The sequence below is a fragment of the Erpetoichthys calabaricus genome, chromosome 2, assembly GCF_900747795.2.
Source record: "Erpetoichthys calabaricus chromosome 2, fErpCal1.3, whole genome shotgun sequence".
Classification (NCBI taxonomy): domain Eukaryota; kingdom Metazoa; phylum Chordata; class Cladistia; order Polypteriformes; family Polypteridae; genus Erpetoichthys; species Erpetoichthys calabaricus.
Window position 1 is genome coordinate 297,082,556 of NC_041395.2, and position 24,564 is coordinate 297,107,119.

Genomic DNA, 24,564 nt, shown 5'->3' on the forward strand with positions numbered 1-24,564 from the left:
ATAATAACCTTGCAATGCACGCAACATACCATGCCACAGGGTCCCCACTTTGTATTGAATAATCATCTTTTATATCAGGTGGCAGAACACAAGGGGGAAGTAAGGTGTCTGTTGTTAGTGCCGCAGATTTACCGGCAACAAGTCAGCGAACTGGCTCATACCCACCTCCTGGGAGCCCATTTGGGCCCAGACAAAACACTAGAGCGGATTAAGCTCTGATTTATTTGGCCTTGGATTAATGAAGAGGTCCGCCATTTTTGCATGTCCTGCCTAGAGTGTCAACTGCAGTAGATTCCTAGGAGGGACCATGTTCCTCTAGTCTCTTTACCCTTAATTGAAGTTCCCTTTAAATGAATCAGGGTCGACCTGGTGGGACCCCTAGAGCCCTCGGCCAGGGGTCATAAGTATATAATGGTCCTGGTAGATTATGCTACCCGATATCCCAAAGCTGTTCCCTTGCGCTCAGCGACTTCGAAAGCTATCGCACGGGAATTAGTAGGAGTCTTTGCGCGAGACGGCATCCCTAAAGTAATCCTGACAGATCAAGGGACGCCTTTCACCTCGGAGATGTTCAGGGAGACTGTGAAGCGACTAAAAATAAAGCATTTAAAGACCTCAGTATATCACCCTCAAACCGATGATCTAATAGAGAGGTTTAACCAAACTCTCAAAAGATGCTATGTAAGGTAGTCAATGAGGTTGGAAGGAACTGGGATCAGCTCCTAACCCTTGTCCTTTTTGCATATCAAGAAGTTCCAAAAGCCTCCATGGGGTTCTCACCCTTTGAGTTACTATATGGACAACCCTGAGGTATATTGGATATATTAAAGGAGGGTTGGGAGGAGAAGGCCCTCCCTTCTACAAATATACTTGAATACATTGATCAACTATGCAATTTATTTGCCAAAATTAGACATATTCTAAAATCTCATATTGAAAATGCGCAAGCAGCCCAGGTCCGTTGTTACAACCATGGTACTTCTCTTCAGGAGTTCTGCCCGGGAGATCGTGTCATGGTTTTAGTTTCCTACCTCACACTCTAAATTACTGGCAAATTGGCAAGGCCCGTATGAAGGCAGAAGTGGAACTAGAGTTCAAACAAATGCTGGACCTACAGTAGGAGTGATAGAGGAGAGTTATAGTCCCTGGTCCAGTCCTGTCATATTGGTCGGAAAGCCTGGTGGGAGTTGGAGGTTTTGCAATGACTTCCGTCGGCTTAACCAAGTTTCCCAATTCAATGCCTATCCAATGCTGCGAGTGGACAAACTCCTCAAACGGCTAGGACATGCCAAATTTTTGACTACCTTCAGTATGACCAACTGGCAGGTTCCCTTAACAGACTCTGCAAAGGAAAAGACAGCGTTTAGCACCCGTAGCAGACATTGCCAATATCGGATTACATGTGGCTCCTGCAACTTTCCAACATCTGGTGGACAGAATGCTCCATCTTTATAATTCGTATAGTGCTGCCTTCTTGGATGATGTTGTCATCTATTCCATCACCTGGAAGGTACATCTACAGCAGGTTAAAAAATATATTACGGCTACTAGCGGAAGCCGATCTTTGTATTAATTCAAAGAAATGCTACTTTGGATTGGTTGAAACCAAATATTTAGGCTACCTGGTGGGCTGGGGTATAGTCACACCACAATGCTCCAAAATAGATGCCATATTGAATTGGCCCTGTCTGATGACCAAGCTGCAAGTTCAGGCCCTTTTTGGATTAGCAGGCTACTACTGCCAGTTTGTACCCTGTTTTTCCGAGAGAGAAATGCCCTTGACCAATCTGACAATGAAGGGGAAACCAAATCATGTGGTATGGGATGATACAACAAACACTGCATTTTGTGACCTAAAGCAGGTCCTTATGTCAGCTCCTTTATTGAAAGCACCTAACTTTTCATTGCCTTTCATCCTCCAGATGGAAGCTTCAGAGCATGGAGGGAGTGGAACAACCCATAATGTACCCGAGTCGGAAACTGTTGGACCGTAAAACCAGATATGCGGCAGTGGAGCGGGAGGCTTTGGCGATTAAATGGGTAATTACTCAGCTGAGGTATTACCTTTTGGGACATGAGTTCACCCTGGTGAAGGACCATGCACCTTTACAGTGGTTGGCCTTGCACAAGGATTCAAACCTACGGGTCAGGACAGTGAATGGACAGTGTTCAAGACTTCAGCAATAAGTAACTGCAAGAAGCTGTGACCTGTGTCCGTGAGTACTGATCATGGCAGCAGCCCTAGGATCCACTGGTAGATACCAGTGTAAAAGAATTTGTCAGTTGCTGTCCATACAATGTCTGCAGGAGGGTCTCCAGATTACCCTGCAAGTTCCAAAAGGGCAAAACAGTGGCAGTTACAGAAGTGGCAAAAGAGTGGATAAAATCTGACAGCAAATACAGAAGCCACATTTTGGAAGTGTAGGTTAACATGTCTCTTCGATATTACAAGAAAGGCAGGGACAAAACCTCAAACAGGCAGACTAGGGTAGCAGTTCCCATATAAAAAAAACGTAAAGCAGTGTAATCAATTTAGTTATTTATTGTCATATATACAAAGTACAATGGAATTGTTTTATGCACACTTGACAAGTAGGCACTATGCTTCCATTGGTCATGAATCTTGTTCAATAGGCTATGTAAAGTGGATATCAAATTATGCAACTTCTAGTCATGGGGAAGGTCAGATTTGTTGACTGCAGTTGCTGATCAAATCACAAGCCATATCAATTTAAATGACTAAAAATTGCTGGGCATGTTTAATTTACTGTGCTTGCCCCATTTTGTGACAGCCAATAGCGTGCTGCCTGATGGAGCCAATGTTGTATGAAGGGTTAACAGCCAGTGCAGTATGAAGGGTTAACAGTCATGACGAGTTCATCCACAACATCTGCCCTTTTTTTTTTCTTTCTTCCATTTTATCACAGAGACAAGGTTCTCTTCTGTTTGCAAGGTAATAAGCCCCAGTGTTCCTTATTCCTCATCGCTGTATCATATTTACTGTATTTCCGGATGAGCATTCATTGGTTGTGAACTCTCATTCACACAGAGCCTGCCCTTATGACTAAAGACAAAATTAAACCATTTTGATTTTATCAGAGCAAGTAGCAGACTAGTTGGGGGTGTCTGGTAGGGTGCTTCAGCGCTTCAGAGTAACAGATTTTACTTACGGTTCAATGGTATTTAATTGTTTATAGTCTGTACACATTTATAAATAGTTAAAGGGTGCATTTAACTTTTTTCTTTTTCTTCTTGCAGCACAGAGGTTTGTGCAGGGGACATGTTTCAGTACAGCATCACATACCCAAAATGACATTCGGAAGAAGCGCTTTGGTGGCAGTCAGTCCTGGAATGTTGTTTTGGTGGAGGCCTACACAAGGGGCATGCTGCTGGACACATCACCATTGTTCCAGTGCATCGACCGTTTTGTGTGAAAAAAGTGCATTTACTTTTCATTTACTTATTTTTGCTATGTGTCACATGACTCCTATTTTTCATTCTTGTTGTCGCACATTATTTGTACAAACAGTTTTGTTGCACATTTTTTTTAAAGTGTCTGTGTGTGTGACTCACTCACTGTTTGCAAACTGCTAAATGCTCTGGGTCTCAGGTCATGTAGCATGGGGCATCACAGAGGTATGTCTCATTATGCAACCAGCTTCTAAGAAGCGTGCCATCAACTGCCATGATTCTTTAAGGTTAAGAAGACTACAACTGAAAATTGATGGAAAAGTTGCATAATGTAACATAGCCTTAAAATATAACAACACAGAATGAAGTAGATGTAGAGCTGAATGAAGGATAATGCATTGTATGTGATTCTAAAGATGTGTTCTTGCAACTTATTGATAGTAAAGAAATCCAAAAATATATTTGACCACAAAGCTATTATCTAATGAGAAAAATCAGTATACTAATAAAAAATGTCTGATGAATAAGTGGGCAATTTGAACTATGCACTTCTCTCCATTATGTCCCATTGAAATGGCTCTTTCAAAACAATAATGCAAAATCTTGTTTAACACAGAGGTCTTCGTTTCAGAAAACTACTACCTAAGAATAAGTGGGTGATCAGTATATTGCACTATTATTCCCGAGATTGACAGTTCACAGTATGCCCCTCTAAAGTGGCTCTTACAAAACAACAATACAAAATTTTGCTTAACACTGCAGTCTCGCTCTCTCTCTGCCTTACATAAAAGCACAATATTCAATTGACTTTTCACTTAGCTTTTTAAGCATGTTTCACAAAATTTGTGGCCTATCATTAGCTATGTTATTTGTTTTGACATGGAGTACAACAGTTGGATCCACAACAGCTCTGGTCTCCATGTTTATAAACAAAACCAGAGATGTACCATGCCTATTCAAAAATAGTACAATGCACAAAGCTCTTTTCCCTACTACAAACCATTGTACAAAATAAAAGAGGAAAAGAAACTTTTTGGTAAGAACAGGCCATTTACTCCAATGTAGTTTACTGATCGAATTCTACTTTTCAAAAATACTGATAAACCAATATTTGCTGGTTCTTAAATTACTACGATCTGCTGCAATGATTGGTAAATCAAATGCAATATTTTAATTTCCTATATATTTCTTATATATAAACTTTCACTTGCAAGTAATTTCAACATTAGAACATAAGAAATCTGACAAACAAGATGAGACCATTTAGTCCATCAAACTTGTTTCTTTATCTAATTGCTGCCCCAATATCTTATCCAAATGCTTCTTTAAGGTTGTCAATTTTTCTGCTTCAAGTTCATGTCTCAGTACTTTGTTCCAAATTCCCAGAACTCTCGAAAAAGAAGTTCTTACTGGTTTCAGTCCTAAATGACCCCTGAAGGACTCTACCGATAACCTCACTCCATGTGGTGCATTTTCTTCTTATGTTTACTCTTTGTCTCCTTTTGGTTAACCAACTTGAGATCCACTATTGTATGTTACCTCAGATGCCTACAGCTTCTAGTTTCAAAATTAATCTTCGTTGTGGGACTATATTAAAGGCTTCCTGAAAGTCTAACTAAATTATGTCATATGCTTTGTGTTTGTCAATGGCTCCAGTAGCCCAATCAAAAATATCTAAAAGAATTGCTTTGCAGGATCTTCCTCTCATTAACCTAGTAAGCATTTTTGTTCCAGAATACTCCAATAGTCACCAAATGCTAAGCACTATTTTTCTCTAAACTTTCAGTTGCTCTTGCTCTTTATTCCTGCTTCAGTCATCCTTAAATAAAATTCTAGCAAAGAAAGGCATTATTGATACCCAATTTCAGTATTCTAGGGTGCTTTTAGTAGTAATTTTCTTTATTCTAGTTTCTTTGAGTTTCTGTTTTTTACAGGGATAAGGTGATTTTGTGTTGCCCCAATGCAGTGAGCACTGTACACCAGCCTGTAATGTCAAGGGCAAAAGTTTGAAGTACACATACCTGGGGATTGGTACTTTGTAATGTCTTGGTGAAATTGGAAGGGGCTACAGATGTTATGAAATAATGTTGTCTTATTTTTTAGAGCTAAATACTTTTGTGACTTCACTTGTTTTTTTTTTTTTTTACGTTACCTTTGGGTGATTTGTTTTTTTTTTTATTCTCAACAAACTGGAACTAAGAAATTAAATCAAGTTGACCTTCTAGAAATGACAGCTTAGGATTTTGCTTTATTTTTGTCTTATGCCTCTTCTTTCAGCTGTCCGCCTTTTTACAGGCAGCTGATAATTTTAATGCTCCACTAAGGAATCAGTGCTGATGTTTCCTTGATGTCATCATATTTTTTAATGGTACTTGTCCAAAGTTTTTGTACAGGTAATCACATTTCTTTTAGCAGTGCTCATCCACTTGTTTGGAGGGCAGTAGTACTTCTGAGTGATCATTATTCATTATTTTTAAGTGTTGCTGGTGAGTTTTTTTAACAGATGCAGCCGCTTTGATCTCATTTTGTCACCACTCAATCACTTGTATGTTTAAGAGCTACTCTTCCATTTTCCATAGGTGTACAGTATTATTTAGTCCTTCTTCATTTATCCTTCAATGTAAATGGGTGACACCTTGAGGTCTCAAGTAATACTGGGTTATTTTGTTTTATTTGTACTGATCTTAGTTTGAATATTAGATTTTCACACCAGAACTGCAATTTTGCACTGGTTATTCTGGTTTTACTTGTACTGTTACCCACTATGGGAGGGCACCTGGATTACCTTGAAAGTGAAAGTAAATTCAGGAATAACTAGTGAATCTTTCTGTGACAGAACAGATTAGCAGTTTGTCAGTTAAAAGTATAAAAGTGTAGTGAGAACACCACCATAAAATAAATTGCTGCATTTTATCAATTTACAGTGTTAAAATTATGCTCCATTAATTAACTCATTTTCATCATTTTATACAGCATCACTAGAAAGTAGTACGAAGCATACATGTGTTTAAAAGGTAGTCTGAGGTATAAGCATGTGTGGTCTCAGAGGGGCAGAGAGATCCTTTAATGTAAGAAGAGTGAAACTCATCGTTAGGTCCTTCTGACATCTCGGAGAAAGGCACACAGTTTCAAGGAAAACAAGGCTGAAGACTACCAATCTTCTCAGGGAATAATAGCAAAATATGACAATTCTTGGCACTATAATCATTCTTTCTAAAAGTATTTACACTTCTGTTTTTAAAAAGTATTTACAGAAGTCTCAGTAACCTGTGCAAATATTGGGTCCATCTCAGCTAAATGAAAATAAACACGAACTGCTACTTTCTAACAACAGTATGCTGACAGCTCTACTATCTATATTAAAGTAATTGAAGAAAGTCCTACAAAATGACTGTTACAGTTCAAAAAAAAATTCTGATCCACAATGGCAAGCTGTCCTGGCCCTGCTGCAAGCAAAACAGGCCCAAAGCATGATACTACCGCCACCATGTTTCACAGATGGTATGAGGTTTTTCTTTAATAATAAATAATAATTCTTTGCATTTATATAGCGCTTTTCTCACTACTCAAAGCTCTCAGCAATTGTAGGTTAAGGGCCTTGTGCAAGGGCCCAACAGAGCAGAGTCCCTATTGGCATTTATGGGATTCGAACTGGCAACCTTTCAATTGCCAGTGCAGATCCCTAGTCTCAGAGCCACCAAATATTCTTTCTCCAAACATTAACACTTCTTATTTAAACCAAAAATGTCCATTTTGCTCTCATCTATCCATAAAACATTACTCCAATAGCTTTCAGGCTTGTCCACATGCAATTCTGTAAACTTTAGATGGGAAGCAATGCATTTTTTTAGAAAGCAGTAATTTTCTCCTTGCAACCCTGCCATGCACACCACTGCTGTTCAGGGTTCCTCTGATGATGGACTCATGATCATTAACACTAACCAACAAGAGTGAGGCTTTTAGGTGCTTAGAAGTTACCCTTGGTTCTTTTGAGACCTTGTAGACAATCACACACCTTACCCTAGGAGTGATCTTTGTTAGTCAACCACTCCTGGGGAGAGTAACAATAGTCTTACTCTTCCTCAATTTGAACACAATCTTTGTAACTGTGAATTGATTCAGTCCACACTTTTTAGAGATGGTTTTGTAGCCTTTTCCAGCACAATTAGCATTAACAATTCTTTTACTGAGGTAAAAGAAGCCCTTGACAGAACCCTGTTCTTTTAATACAAACAGATGCCCATTCACAGCTGACTGTCATCACAATGATTGTCAATACCTGAATCTAATCTCACCTTCAAATTACCTACTAGATTTACAAACTTTTGCCACTCACAGATATGTAATACTGGATGATTTTCCTCAATAAATAATTGACCAACTATGATATTTTTCTCTCATTTGCTTAGCTGGGTTCTCCATGTCTACTTTTAGGACTTGTGTGAAAGTCATATTTATGCAGGAATACGGAAATTCTGAAGGGTTCACTAACTTTCAAGCACCACTGTAAATATGTCAAGTAAAGCAGATAGCGTTAAAAAATGGGATATCTGGTTAACATTTTTAAAATGTAACAGCAGTAATATTTTAAAATACACATCTCAGAAAATACGTATTCTATAAATACTGAAAAAGGTCTTCAAATTAAAGCTTTAAAGCATAGACGGTTTAAAGACATGAAAATGTAGCAACATTCTTTGCATAGCTTATTTTAATATAATGATCAATCTAGATGTCAGATTTTTCTTTTAAGAAAGAGAATTTTTACATTACAAATAATACATTATTTCTCAATTTCTCATTTCTTATTGGGATATAGCGGTAAAACCTTAATGTAAAAAAAAAAAGTCAATTAAACAAACCAATATGCTGTCATTTCATAACTTTATGCAATTAGACATATTAGAGCAAGTTCACTGTATAGTTTTTTATATAGGTACTTAAACTGGGGCATCTAATGGTTACCTGAAAAGATTCTATTCAAATAATGATAAATTGTCTTGGTATTTTATACCCCCCAGTTAAAATGTATGCATAACAACAATGGTATGTAAATCACATTTGAACAAATGATATATTTATGGAAAATAATTTAAAAAGCCTACCTTGCAGGAGCTAGAATTCAGTAATGTATACATTTTTATACATTTAATAAAAATAAAAACAACAGTTCTCTGCAATCAAATCAAATTCATCAGTTTCAAATTTAATAAAACACTGGGTGTTCACAATACTGTTGCCATGAATAAATGTTCTAAAGATTTCCTGCTAGCATGTCCTTTGAGAACTAGAATTCAGTCAGTTTATTATTTACATCAAACAGAATCTTAGCTTCACAAAGCAGTCAAAAAATTCAATGATGTCTTTTTGCTACCTAAGATGATACTTACAAAGTCTTTCTCCAGTTTTTCAAGTTCCTGCTTGTAACTTTTCAGTCTGTTATTGTACATGCCTCGACTCTGGACTGGAATCTCTCTTACTTCAAGATCCATCTGCTCAAGCTAAAAAATAAAGCAAAACAAATAGGATAAGAGGAAAATAACTGTGGCACATGGTGCAAGAAAAAATGTGATTTTCAATGTTAAGAAAAATTGTGGTTAGAAATAGAAACTCTGATTTACAGCAACCTGTTATGGCATAGTACTGTTTAAAGAAAAATCTAAAAATCTACTGCATTAAATTTCAAAGGAGTGTTCCAAAAATTAAACATTAACAATAATCCAAAAATAGCTTAAAATACAATCTTTATATTTAATATGCATCTTTCACCCCAAGACTCAATATAGTTAATGCTGTCATTCATTAGAGAATGAGTGGTAAAAAAATCAGGTGTAACAGAAACACATTCTACAAAAAAAAAAAAATATTTCAGACTAATATTTCAAAAGATCTTTACCGGCATTTGAACCAAAGTGTTTGCCTCTTTTAATGTTAGCATTTTTCTACAAACAGAAAATTGTACATATCCTCTATAGAAAGGGGCTAGCTTGCACAGAACCAACTGACATACTATAGAAGTAAACTAATCTCAAAATTGTTATCATAGTAGAAATGTGTTCAATATGGTAGAACAGCAGCTTACCATTCTAACCATTACGAAATGCTCATGTATCAGAAATATACATGTATGCCAAAAAAAATACATCCTTCTATTCTTTAATCAATTCTAAGATACAGTTATCCATGTTTAGTCTATAAAGATGTGTGAGGCAATCTTTAGAAATTGGTGACATTTAATTCAGCCTATATGTCTTTAGTGTTCATAAAAATGTCATAAATGTCTAGTCTGACACCTTCTGGAACTCATTACAAGAAGTAACAGAGTGACGGCTGTCTCAAGAAAAAGAAACATTTATTGCATGATACTTATAGGCTTTTTATGAGTAACTTAGCAATAGTCAACCTTGAAATTCTATTCTTTACTAAGAAGGATGTCCTTGTTTAGCATAAAAGAAAAATGAACTGATATGTTTAAAAGCATATGAATAAGGAAAGAAAAAAACAATGCATAAGATACATCAGTTACTTATTCAAGATGCTATTAACAGCCAGCCTAAAGCCACATGACATTTAAACTTTAAACGTTACAGAATATAATTGTGTTCGAATTAATGGACTATATTGAAGAAGGTTCATTAATGAGGAACTTGCCACGATAGCCATTTAATCACAAGTAAAATGCATTTATTTTTTAAATTGAACCTCTTTTGTTGACTTGTGCATAACAGCTTGCCATCTTTGTGAGCAGAATATCTGAGATGAAATGACATATTCTTCCTAATTAAATTCAGGTCATAATTTATGAGAATTTAAACCTAAGAGCATAAGCGAATATTTCATAATTCTCAAATGAATCTTTTATAAACGGAAAAAGTAGTAACCTTGATTCCAGGCTTTAAAAATGTTTGTAGGTTTACTTAAGAAACAATGCTGTATATAGAAGTAGCACTACTACTACTATTACTACTACTACTAGTGCAGTGATCTGAACTATATATATCGGCTGTTATGAAGCCCTATATTTTTATAAGCTTAGATTTATTCCAGTCTTTGCAGGCAATACCTGCAAAACTGAAATGTCTCCACCAGGTGGAGTGAAATCATTAAAACCCATCCAAGTACTTTTATACCGTTTATCCCGCTTTACAAGTCATACAATCATTAATATATTTATGGCTTAAAAATATATTTATAATTGTCACAGACTATCACATACCCAAAAAGAATAAGGTAACACTACACTTGTTTACTGCCTTGTGCTGATTTTTCCCTTGTGCCTGGTGCTGTCAGTATAAGCTTTTATTATCATGATCTTGGGCTGGATTAAAGAGTTTTACTAACTGATGAATGGATGGGTGGATATAATATGAACATACATTTGATGTGTTTTACTTGAACAGTGGAGATGAGGAAAAACACAACCACTGAACTACAATCTTTGTCACACTGGTATACTATAACACAGAAACAGAAAATGACATAAATAAACAAAGATTATGTGTCAGAACTTTCATTTCTTTTTTTATTAAATAACACATTTGTTGGCTTTGATTGTTATATGAAGATGTCTCCAGGGATTTTTTTTATTTTATAGACCATGAGATAAAAATGGCAAGACTGAGTTTGTAGTAGAGTTCAGGCTAAGGTCAAAACCAGAATAACAAAAAACAACTGAGAAAATGAAATGCTGGGGCAAACAAAAAATCAAAGTCAAAGTGGAGTTTAATACCAACATGAAACCAATCATTTAGCCTGTTTGGTTCAAAGCTAACTACAGCTAAAGACTTGTCTTTCATCCAACTGAGGGAATGATGCTACACAGCACTGCCGGCATATTTATATTGGGCTTCTGCTGACATCACCAAAGAGCTGATCGTGATTACGTCTTAGAAAATAAAATAAAAATATACTATACTAAAAATAAATTAAAACAATTCAAAACACCTATAAATTGTTTCTCCATGAAAAAAAAAATTATATATATATATATATATATATATATATATATATATATATATATATATATATATATATATATATACACACATACACACACACATAGCTATTGATAGACATAAGAAAATAAGTAGCAATTATTATTACTATGATCATAAAATGGCTAACACCATGGCCTCACAAACCTCGGTTTAAATCCTGCCTGAGGCATTGCCTGTTTGAAGTTTGAACATTCTTGCTAAGTCTAAAGGAGGAGAATGTTCTAATCCCAAAGAATGAATATTAGATTAACTAACAGTTCTAAACTAGCCACATCCATGGTTAGCTGGATGAGAATACATGTAAACTACAATATTCTCTGGTGTTTTTTGTTTTTGTTTTTTTTTTTTAATAAAGTTTACATTGTTCCATTCCATAAGAGAACATTTATTGAGGGTCTCATTTTATCACACAAGGACACTTGAGAACATTAGAACAATTACGATGAGAACAGCGATTCAGGGCAACATGGCTTATCCAGCTCTTAACTCTTGCAAAATAACATAAATGTAAGTATGTTTTTCTTCACACACAGAATGACAGACAAATGGAATAGGTTACCAAGTAGTGTCAAGGTCAAGAATAACTTCAGTATTAGTCATGTGGCAGTCATAAGGGATTTGCCTCCATTATTGTGGGCTCTTTCATTCACTCCAAAATGACTGGTTTAATTTTGCCAAATCTCCTTAAACCTGTATTTTTAGGACCCTAAATTTGTACTTTGAACACAATTTAGAAATAGATGAAGGAAAAGGGGCAAAAAAGTTCCCCTCAAATTAAGTGTAGTATTGGCAATAATGTAATATGTACGCCTATCACTTTTATACTAAAATTTGACTTTGGCACTCCAATTACATCTAATATTATAACTATTCTTCTTCTTCCTTTTGCATCAGGACTACATAAATATTCTCATTTGTAAAATAGACTGCTATCTTGTATGATCCACTACTGCAAAATTTGTTGCAAATGTGAAGGGAAATATAACAAATACAACACTCAATAACTATTTAAATGTGTCAATCTACAAACCATTTAAAAATATGTATATAATTTATATATATAATTGACTTGAAATGGAAATGTATGTTGATAAAACACTTCTAATGTATAGAAAGGCTTTCAAAGTTTCTGTCACATGTGCACAAGTGCTGCTGGTAATTTGTATAAAAAATATCTGACATCAATCATCCAAGCATTATATGTATGCATGCAGTGAGTGATGGGTAATCTCTCTGATGATAATAATAATACATTTTATTTATATAGCACCTTTCCCATGCTCAAGGCACTTCACAGTGTCTTTAGAAAAAACAGCAGGGTATACAGTATGCAACATTGAATACAAATGTTTTCCTGAATAGAACAATGAAACGGATAACAAAGCATTAAATAGAATAAAGAACAATAAACCAGAGTAAAATACTAATTCAATACTAAAAGAAAAACCTAACAAATAACCTAATTTGTGATATAACAAACACACAAATTATCCTGAGCACCTGGACAGAGAGGTAAACTGAAAGAAAGGGCAGAATGTTAAGTTAAAAGCCTTCCTAAATAGATGAGTTTTAAGTTATTTTTTAAAAGAATGAATGGAGTCAGCTGATCTAATTAATTTCGGGATGTCATTCCAAAGTCTGGGTGCTATGGAGCTGAAGGCCCTGTCACCCATAGAGTGCAGGTTAGTGTAAGACACAACAAGATTACCAGAATCAGAGGACCTTAGTAGGCGAACAGGAGCCTAGTGATTTAGAAGGTCACTGATGTAGTCCGGTGCAAGGCCATTTAAAGCTTTGTAGGTTATTGATACATTATTGATTACATCTTGCCTGAAGAAGGGGCCTGAGTTGCCTCGAAAGCTTGCATATTGTAATCTTTCTAGTTAGCCAATAAAAGGTGTCATTTTGCTTGGCTTTTCTCTAGGTTATTGATAGAATTTTATATTCAATCCTGTAAGACACAGGGAGCCAGTGAAGGCGAAGCAGGATGGGTGTGATGTGCTCACTGTTGCTGGTTCGATTAAGGACTCTTACAGCAGAGTTTTGAATCAACTGGAGCTGTGATAGAAGATTAGAAGGGGCACCTGCCAGCAGCGACTTACAATAATCAATGTGGGATGTGATAAAAGCATGGACAAGTTTCTCAGCATTAGAAAAGGACAGGAATGAGCGAATACGGGATATGTTACGGAGGTGAAAGTAAGAAAGTTTCTTAATGTGGTTTATGTGGGCAGAATAAGAAAGGGAGGAATCAAAAATGACACCAAAATTCCTTGCATCAGAAGAAGGTCTGATGAGATCACCGTCAAGAGTGTCTGAAAAGGAGCTCATTTTCTTAAGTAGCGCTTTAGTGCCAATTTGCAGGAGTTCAGTTTTGTTGCAATTTAATTTTAAAGAGTTCTGCTCCATCCAGGATTTAACTTTACTGAGGCAAGTTGTGAACTGAGAAAACTCTGATGAAGTTGCACTTTTGACATTGAAATAGAGTTGAGTGTCATCTGCATAAAAATGATAACCCAGTCCATAGCTATGGATAATATGGCCAAGGGGAAGCATATAAATGCAGAAGAGAACAGGGCCGAGGACAGAGCCCTGAGGAACGCCTTGTATGACTGGCACTGTGCTGGACCTGCTGTTGCCAAGACTAACAAACTATTGCCTATCAGTCAGATTGGACTTGAACCACTGGAGGACAGTGCCAGAGATACCCAGCATGTTCTCCATTCTGGACAGTAGAATGTCATGTCTGACAGTGTCAAATGCTGCACTGAGGTATAACAGAATTAATATGCTGGTTTGTCCAGAGTCTGCTGCCATAAGCAAACCATTGGTTACCCGAAGAAGAGCAGTTGCACAGCTGTGCTGCGCCCTGAAACCAGACTGAAAGGGTTCCATCAAATTATTAGAGGTTAAGTAATTGGTGAGCTGGGCAGCTAAAACATCCTCAAGAACTTTTGACAGAAAAGGTAAGTGGAAAATAGGCCGAAAATTGTTAAGATCGTCATCATCAAGACCAGACTTTTTTAACAAGGGGGTTACAGAAGCGATTTTAAAAGTGGCTGGCACAAACCCAGTGTCGAGGAATGTATTGATTATTGTCATAACAATCAGGATTATGGCATGAAGGCAGGATTTAAGAAGTGTGGTGGGGATGGGGTCCAGTACACAAGAAGTTGGCCTCATCTTACAAAGCAGGTCATTAACAAAAGACGATGTGACTGGTGAAAATTTAGAAAAGGAGCTGGATGGTGTGGGAAGACAGGGAAGGATATAAATGGATGATGGATTTATGTTAGTTGAATTATTTAGATCTTTAATTTTATTGCGGAAAAAGTGGAGGAATTTTTCACAGATGTCAGTAGAGGAGGTTATTGGGCCAGATGCAGGGTGAAGTAATTTATTAACTACAGAGAACAAAACCCTTGGGTTTTCATGGCCACTTTCTATTATTCTGCCATAATGTGTGTTCTTGGCTACAGTTAGTGCATCACTGTAAGCCCTTTGATGGTCAGAGAAAGCCTGGATGTGAACAGTGAGGCCAGTCTTACGTGACATTCTCTCAAGGCGTCAGCCAGTTGCTTTCGTAGCTCTGAATTATACCATGGAGCTGAACACTTAAAGGAAGCCTCCTTATGTTTTAAAGGAACTGTTTTTTCGAGTGCTGAATGAAGGGCTGAGTTATAGTGGTCAACAAGACTATCTAGTGTTGATGGAATAGGTGAAGACAGAAAAAGATCAGTAATGGATCCAGCAAGAACAGAGGGACAGATATTTTTAAGGTTTCGGAAAGAAATTTGACGTTTACAGGTAAGAGGAGGGAGAGGTAATGAAACAGTGAAAAGCACTGCTTTATGGTCAGAGAGTCCCAAATCAGTGCTGTGTTGCCGACAGATAATCCAGATGTGCAGATCAGGTCCAGTATATGACCACCAGAGTGGGTGGGAAAATCAACATGCTGCACCAAGTCAAAACAGTCCAGTAAGGATAGGAATTCATTTCTCAATTTACATGATGGTTTATGAATGGGTTACTTAATGTAACTAAAAGACCTACAATGTTACACTACTAAACTAGATTGTAAACTTGTCAGTGGTTCTCAATTGTATCAGTGCAAACTGACTTTTAAATTGCTCAGATATGTCAGTCTGTTATATAATTATAGGTTTACTTATAACAGTCAGAATGCTGCCAGACATACACAGAACTAAATAAACTTAGACTCACAAGGAACTACCACAATGAAACAGATCATCTGACTTTCTTGAGTGCAGTAACTGTAGTTTCTCATTTTCTGTGTGAAGATTCACAATAAGCCATCATAATTAATGATCAATAACAACTGAGATTTTGTAATTAAACATAGGAAAACAGAATGTATGCCTCCTTGTCTGCTTTTACACACAGGTGCCTGTTATACTCCCATCAACATTCCTCTTTACTGTACACTGCACACAACTGTCTATATCAGAATGCCACGACATGTACAAGTATTACAATAACTTCTACTTCATTGCTATTTCTTCCTTCTTAGCTCTTTTCCCTTCCAATCACCCCCTCTTTCTGTCACTTGACATTTCTTCAAACTCATTCATGCTGAATCAGCCTGCCTTATGTCTCATTGTGCTGGTAAAGGCATACAGTGCATCCGGAAAGTATTCACAGCACATCACTTTTTCCACATTTTGTTATGTTACAGCCTTATTCCAAAATGGATTAAATTCATTTTTTTCCTCAGAATTCTGCACACAACACCCCATAATGACAACATGAAAAAAGATTACTTGAGGTTTTTGCAAATTTACTAAAAATAAAAAAACTGAGAAATCACACGTACATAAGTATTCAGCCTTTGCTCAATACTTTGTCAATGCACCTTTGGCAGCAATTACAGCCTCAAGTCTTTTTGAATATGATGCCACAAGCTTGGCACACCTATCCTTGGCCAGTTTCGCACATTCATCTTTGCAGCACCTCTCAAGCTCCATCAGGTTGGATGGGAAGCGTCGGTGCACAGCCATTTTAAGATCTCTCCAGAGATGTTCAATCGGATTCAAGTCTGGGCTCTGGCTGGGCCGCTCAAGGACATTCACAGAGTTGTCCTGAAGCCACTCCTTTGATATCTTGGCTGTGTGCTTAGGGTCATTGTCCTGCTGAAAGATGAACCGTCGCCCCAGTCTGAGGTCAAGAGCGCTCTGGAGCAGGTTTTCATCCAGGATATGTCTGTACATTGCTGCAGTCATCTTTCCCTTTATCCTGACTAGTCTCCCAATCCCTGCCGCTGAAAAACATCCCCACAGCATGATGCTGCCACCACCATGCTTCACTGTAGGGATGGTATTGGCCTGGTGATGAGCGGTGCCTGGTTTCCTCCAAACGTGACGCCTGGCATTCACACCGAAGAGTTCAATCTTTGTCTCATCAGACCAGAGAATTTTCTTTCTCATGGTCTGAGAGTCCTTCAGGTGCCTTTTGGCAAACTCCAGGCGGGCTGCCATGTGCCTTTTACTAAGGAGTGGCTTCCGTCTGGCCACTCTACCATACAGGCCTAATTGGTGGATTGCTGCAGAGATGGTTGTCCTTCTGGAAGGTTCTCTTCTCTCCACAGAGGACCTCTGGAGCTCTGACAGAGTGACCATCGGGTTCTTGGTCACCTCCCTGACTAAGGCCCTTCTCCCCCAATCGCTCAGTTTAGATGGCCGTCCAGCTCTAGGAAGAGTCCTGGTGGATTTTTCTGTAACCTTCCCCAGATTTGTGCCTCGAGACAATCCTGTCTCAGAGGTCTACAGACAATTCCTTTGACTTCATGCTTGGTTTGTGCTCTGACATGAACTGTCAACTGTGGGTCCTTATATAGACAGGTGTGTGCCTTTCCAAATCATGTCCAATCAACTGAATTTACCACAGGTGGACTCCAGTTAAGCTGCAGAAACACCTCAAGGATGATCAGGGGAAACAGGATGCACCTGATCTCAATTTTGAGCTTCATGGCAAAGGCTGTGAATACTTATGTACATGTGCTTTCTCAATTTTTTTATTTTTAATAAATATGCAAAAATCTCGAGTAAACTTTTTTCACGTTGTCATTATGGGGTGTTGTGTGTAGAATTCTGAGGAAAAAAATGAATTTAATCCATTTTGGAATAAGGCTGTAACATAACAAAATGTGGAAAAAGTGATGTGCTGTGAATACTTTCTGGATGCACTGTATGTGATTATTAAAGGCATGGATTAAGTGGGCTCAGTTTACTGGACATTCAAATGAATTTCTTAGACAGGACATTATTAACTAGTGTTAATATTTTGCCCACAATCGACAGTAGACTAATGCCAAGGTAGTTCTTACACTAATAATTGTTTCCTTTCTTGATGACTAGGATAAATAATGCTTTTTTCCAAGCCTGGTCATTCAAAGCAGAGAGAGAAGTCAAAAAAGTGGTAGTTTGCTTTCAGCTTTCAGTGCCTCTGTAGTGATCTTGTGTGCTCTTGGAGTCTTTCCTCTTTTCAGCTATTTAATAGCAGAATTTCTTTCATTGATACTGGGATCTTCATCACTGATAAATTCTTCTATGGCACTAGTACTCAAATTCAGTCCAAATGCAGTCCTAAAGGACCCCTTGTGGCTAATGGTTTTTGTTCCAGCTGAGTCTGAGAACCACAGTTCTATGCCTTCTACATGTAGTAGATTTGCACGAATATCTTCTGGTGCTGGTCAGTTATAGAGATCCCAGAAGTATTCCTTTCAGTGATTCCACAGTTCACTGTCAAAACACACAAAAGTACTGTCCACATTTTTAAAGTTGTGCTAGTTCATTTGCCTTTGACAGAGAAGTGGCAAAATGTTGCATTATTCACTGTGATATTCTTAGTGGTTAAGTTCTTGGCAACAAGTGATTTTGTATTGGCTTTGAAGGTTTATCAATTCCAGGCAAATTACAATTAAAAGGATTGATTTTCCAAATCCCCAAAAGCATCAGCTCAATGCTGTTGTACTACTTTGGTGGTGAATAGCACATCAAGAGACTCAGTTTTGAACTTAATGAAACACTGAAAAATGCCAATACCGTCCAACCAATCTGGCAGTACAGTCAGGAACAGTATCATTCCTGCATACTTATCGACCACTACTGATGTAGTAAAGGCCAATTTTTTCATAGCTCTAGAAAGCCCCAGATTCTTAGCCCAGGAGTGACCAAGAAATGTGGTGGATAACAGTACTTTGGGGAATTCAAAGCTAAAACTGATGTTATTTTGGAAAAATTAGGTAAAGACAATTGACAAACTTTTTTAGGATGAATGGCTTGTTCTTATCAAAAATGAAAAAGAACAGATTTCTTATTAATGTCTGTACAGCATTTATTCTTAACCAGGTTCCACCTTTGTCCCCGCATTGTGGCTGAAGAACTTGTTTTAAAGTACCTGCCGGGATGTATTATACTAATTTCCTTACAAAAGTTTGAAAAAGTCCATCATTTTAGGTTATTTGCTTAAGCTTAAAAAGTATCAACTCCTTTGATCATTTCTCAAAGCTCAAACTCCACAGTCTAGGAACTACGTCTTTTGTGTAATATGAAGACCTGATATGATGAGACCTCACAGATGTGTTATATAACTTAAGAACATAAGAAATTTGACAAACGAGAGGAGACCATTAAGCCCATCAAGTCTGTCCGTTTAGCTAATAGCTAAGTTGTCCCAACGTCTCATCCATATTTTTCTTAAAGGTTGACAAGGTTTCTGCTCCTACTACACGTCTTGGTAGTTTGTTCCAGAGTCTCACAACTCTTTGCATTAAGAAGTGCTTCCTGGCTTCAATTTTAAATGCACTTCCCCTTAATTTCCACTGATGTTCTCTAGTACATGATTCACCCTTAAGCCAAAACAATGCTGCTGGATCTACTTTATTAATGACTTTGAGGATTTTGAAGACATTAATAAGGTCCCCATACAGTCTCCTCTGCTTGAGACTAAAAAGGTTTAATTCTATGAATCTGTTAGAGCAGGACATGTCATTAAGTCCTGGGGTGCCCCGGTTGCTCTCTTCTGCACATCCCTAAGTTCTGCTATGTCTTTCTTGTAATGAGGTGACTAGATATGCAGACAATACTCCAGATGCGGTCTTACAAGTGAATTATATAGTCTGAACTTAACATTCCTTGACTAAAATTCAACAGTATATAACCTAACATTTTATTTGCCTTTTTAATTGCTTCTGTGAATTGCTTAGTTGATGAAAATTTGTCATCGGCATAAACCACTAAATCCTTTTCAGAGGTTGCTTCCTGTATGACAGTGCCTCCCATTTTGTATTTATAATTAATGTTCCTTTTGCCCATGTATAACACTTTGCATTTTTTTACATTAAATTGCATTTTCCAGGTGTTCATCCAGTTCTGAAGGTTGTCCAGGTCATTTTGGATTCTTTTTGTTGCCTCCTTGGTGTCTGCTATCCCTCCAATTTTAGTATCATCTGTGAATTTGACAAGTTTACTAAGTATACTAGAATCAATGTCATTAAAATAAATCAGAAAAGGCAATGGTTCAAGGGTAGACCCCTGAGGAACTCCGCTGATAACCTCCCTCCATGTGGAGCATTCCCTTCTTATCTGTACTCTTTTTCTCCTACCAGTTAACCAACTTGAGATCTAGTTTTGCAGGCTACCTCTGATGCCTACGGCTACTAGTTTCAGACTTAAATTATAAATAAATTATATTGTATGCTCTGCTTTTGTCTATTCAGGAATACTTTCTTTAAAAAAATCTAAAAGATTAGTTTGGCAGGACTTTCCTCTAATACACCCATGCTGGCTGTTATTTAGAGTATTAATTTCATTTAGGTAATTTTCTAATTTATTTCTTATTATAGTTTCCATAATGTAGCATGGCACAGAAGTAAGACTAACTGGTCTGTAATTACTAGGGTCCATTTTAGCTCCCTTCTTGAAGACACATTTGCAACTTTCCAGTCCTCAAGTACTTCTCCTTTCTGAAGTGACTGCTGAAATATGCCTAATAACAGTTTATAGATGACATCTTTCATTTCTTTCAATGCAATTAGTAAGATCCTATTAGGTCCAGGGGTTTTATTAGTCTTCAGTGTATTGTGGGCTTGAAGCCCATCTGACTATTTTATTTAAAAATCTGTGAACTCAAGAGTTTGTTTTTATTTCTGCATGAGGCATTCTACTTGTTTGTTCCTTTATAAATATTTGGGTGAAATATTTGCTATTTCCTTCTTATTTTCAATGATTTCTCCATTCACATTCCTATGGTTTCATAAATTATCTTTCATCATCTTTTTACTGGCATAGTACTGAAAAAAATGCTTGTTCATTTAGCTTTTCTACCAATTTTTATTATGGTTTCTCTTTTGATCTCTTGCTATAGTTTCCAGTATTCCTCTAAGTCACAATTTTGTGTCTTTTTTATTTTTTTGTACAATGATCTTTTCAGTTTTACTTTTTAAATAACACTCTTATTTATCCATTTTGTCTTATTTTTTTTAGTTTCTCTGTCTGCTTTCTGCTTTCAGAATAAACTTATTTTTGGACTGGAATAGAATACCTTAATACAGTGGAACCTCGGTTCACGACCATAATTCGTTCCAAACCTTTGGTCGTAAACCGAAGCAATTTCCCCCATAGGATTGTATGTAAATACAATTAATCCATTCCAGACCGTACGAACTGTATGTAAATATATTTTTTTAAAGATTTTTAAGCACAAATATAGTTAATTACCCCATATAATGCACAGTGTAATAGTAAACTAATGTAAAAACATTGAATAACACTGACACAAACACCCAGGCTCCTTATTCAGCTGCATGTGCAGACTCGCTCTCTCTCAACAGCACACGAGCCCTCTCTCTCTCTCTCAGCAGCACACAAGCCCTCCCTCTCTCTCTCTCTCTCTCTCTCTCTCACAGCAACACGCGAGCCCCCCCCCCCCTCACATCAGCACGCGAGCCCCCCCCCCCCCAGCAGCACGTGAGCCCCCCCTCGCTCTCTGTAACATTGCAGCAGTTCTCGCTATAGCCTTACAATCCGATCGCTGTATAAACACTTTTTTTTAAATGAGTTTTAAGCACAGGGGAAAAAAGGAACATTTGAACAAATCCAAACTTTATTTAAAAGCCAACCAAGAAAGTAACATTACAGGAGTTCACGCTAATAGCATTACAACCCGATCGCTGTAAACACTCTTTAAATGAGTTTTAAGCACAGGGGGAAAAAAAGGAACATTTGAACAAATCCGAACTTTATTTAAAAGCCAACCAAGAAAGTAACATTACAGGAATTCACGCTAATAGCATTACAACCAGATCGCTGTAAACACTCTTTTTAAATGAGTTTTAAGCACAGGGGAAAAAAAATTAACATTTGAAAAAAGAGAAAAGTAACATTGCAACACTTTCTTCTCACCACTCTTCACTTGCTTATAAGCCATGGTTAACTGCAAAAGCACACGAAATACTGTAGAGCACAAAGAGTTAACAGGTAAAGCACGCACGTCTGACTGAACAATGAACATTGAGAGGCTGAACACGTGCTTAAATACAGTAATCGCGCGTACGAACCGGAAGGGAAATGAAACAGAGCACAAAGACTTCACAGCGAAAGCACGCACGCACGTGCAAGCACGCACGTCTGACCAAGAACAATGCAACACGTGCGGAAATCATTGGCGCACACAAACCGAAAGGGAAACTGGCTTGTTCGTATACCGAGTGTGTGGTCGTGAACCGAGGCAAAAGTTTGGCAAACTTTTTGGTCGTAAACCGAGTTGTACGTGTACCGAGACGTTCGTGAACCGAGGTTCCACTGTATAGAACTCCCAGAACTTCTATCTTAATATATAAGCTTAATTTACCTTAATGTCCATTGACTTATAGTAAACACATTATGGTTTGCATCTGCAGAAAGACAATTGATTTGGTAGCTTGTATGCAGTTTGTGGTCTCCTCACTATAAAAAATATTGTTCACTCACCTCTCAGAAAATGTCACTAGGTTCTCATAATTCACAAATGAACCCTTCAGTCCAATGAAGAATATATTCAATAAGTAGTATGTGAGAGTCTGTTTTCTGTTTTTCAAGCTAGGTTACCATTGAACCACTGTATCAGGAATTTGTAATCACCGGTTTCCATGAATATGTAAGTTCAAAAGTTTTCTTGACCATCACTACAATGGAGGTAACAGATACAGAAAGTTAAATGTACACACAGCATAACATGCAAGTGCATTTAAGGGCTGTGCAGGTACTGTAGCCCTAAGTGGACTAAGTTCAGTAGGTTAGTTCTATAACTTTATCAATCCATTTCAGGGTTGCAGGGACCTAAGGCTATCTCATCAGAATTGGGAAAAGGACGAAAAAAGACCTGGACAGGACTCTAGACCATCACTAGGACCACTCTCACTCACTGATATGCACCCCATTTCCACACACTGTCACAATTTGCAAATAGTGATTAACAAACTTAAAAACAAAATTAAAAAAAAAAAAAAAAAAAAAAACTTTTGCAGGGAATTAATTACTGGCTCGAGCATATCTGGCCATTGTAATAGTCATAAAATTATCATTTTCATACAATTACACCTTATAGCCTAAACATATTCAGTTATGACAAATGACAGGGAATAACAGTAGTGAAAGACAAACCTTATTGTTGTAAGTGTGCATTATGGATATCAGGTGAATATGGCACCTTGATGAAAAATTATACAGGACAGTTGTGTAGCATGTATGCCCATGCATAAACCTCACCCTCACCTCATCATTTCCAGAGAGGAATCGGGACAAGGAAGAAAAAAAAACACATTCACAAGTGAATACATAGGATTCCACATATAGCTTGAAGTGCAAACAAATAAATGTCAGTACTGTCTGCTTTTGTCTGCTTCTTAGTCACCCTCATGATGCTGCTCAACACAAGCTGTTAATGAAGCTATCCCCATCTGTGTTTTGACTGTGTTATTATTTTTGTAGATTATATGGGGGTGGGATTTATGGGGTTTTCTGCCCCCTGGAGTTTAGTATGCACAATTCTAAATATAGTGTAAGGATGCTTGTGTTGGCAGAGCAATGTTTTATTAGATGGGCAGCCTGTTAAACCAGGGACATTCTGATATCCCTCAGTTATTTATTGGGATGCATAAACTGAAATCAGGACTGTCCCTATGTCTAGTCACCCTAGTAAATTATAGTGTCAGTTAAATACTGAATAATTATAAAATGCAGACAATGGAGCTGTGAGGATGGTTTACTGTAATGTAAATACTGAGTAAATATTTATTTTATTTGTGCACAGCAGCTTACATTCCACAGGGTACTTAATTTGAATTTAGATAACCTTGTTTTCTGGATAATTTTACGGTCAGAAAAATAATTTAACTTATCTTTTACAACTTAAAAGCATCCAGAGGACTTAGGTGCTAACACACTGCTTCTCTTCTGTTTTTGCTAAAGCCATTGCGAAGACTTCATAAAACAGAAACAACTAGCTGATATTTTCCCTGTGAGCACCCATCTCAACTTGCCAACACAAGATTCCTGTCCCATGCACAAGTAAGCAGCCAGTAATAGTAACTTCTAATCTGCACACACAATCTGCTTGTGTTACATTGACTTGAACTGGGGATCTGTTTGCTGTTGGTAGCAGCTATCAGAGGTGAAAAAAAGGAAAACATGCGAAATATACAAGCTGGTGTAACTACAGGTAAGGTAAAATTGAAACAATAAACTTATTTGTAGCTGAGGTTGTATGGAATATAGATGAGCTTTGCAAATTTGCCAATGCTTTTCAATGGATAATTTACAAATTTTAAAACCATGTACAGAGAGATCTGTTGAAGATATCTCAACAAAAATTTGAACTGTTGACAAATTTCCCTGAAGAGTAATTGTGCCATATATCAACAAAATTAGTACAAGAGGGGACCCAAGTTGTTTCATGTGGATAGACAAAAAGATTGACGGACAGACAGACGTGGGCTATACCAATAGTTGTTTGACACATTATATGCAAACGCAAATGATCTTCTTTGGGTGGAGTATTCCTTTAAGTTTTTACAAAGGTTATATTTTACACAGAATCAATCAGGAGCTTTAGGCAGTTTTCTGAATATGTTTTTGGGATGACCTATTATCGCTGTTTT

General features: G+C 37.3%; 1 protein-coding gene across 6 annotated transcripts in view; it reads right to left on the reverse strand.

The window, feature by feature from the left end:
• The window catches only part of vti1a (vesicle transport through interaction with t-SNAREs 1A), a 508,387-nt gene that overhangs the window by 388,392 nt on the left and 95,431 nt on the right, over positions 1–24,564 (reverse strand). For all 6 annotated transcript variants that reach the window (XM_051922191.1, XM_051922192.1, XM_051922193.1 and 3 more), the window contains exon 3: positions 8,802–8,912. In XM_051922191.1, coding sequence (XP_051778151.1) covers positions 8,802–8,912 — 111 coding nt within the window. The remainder of the gene's footprint in view (positions 1–8,801; positions 8,913–24,564) is intronic.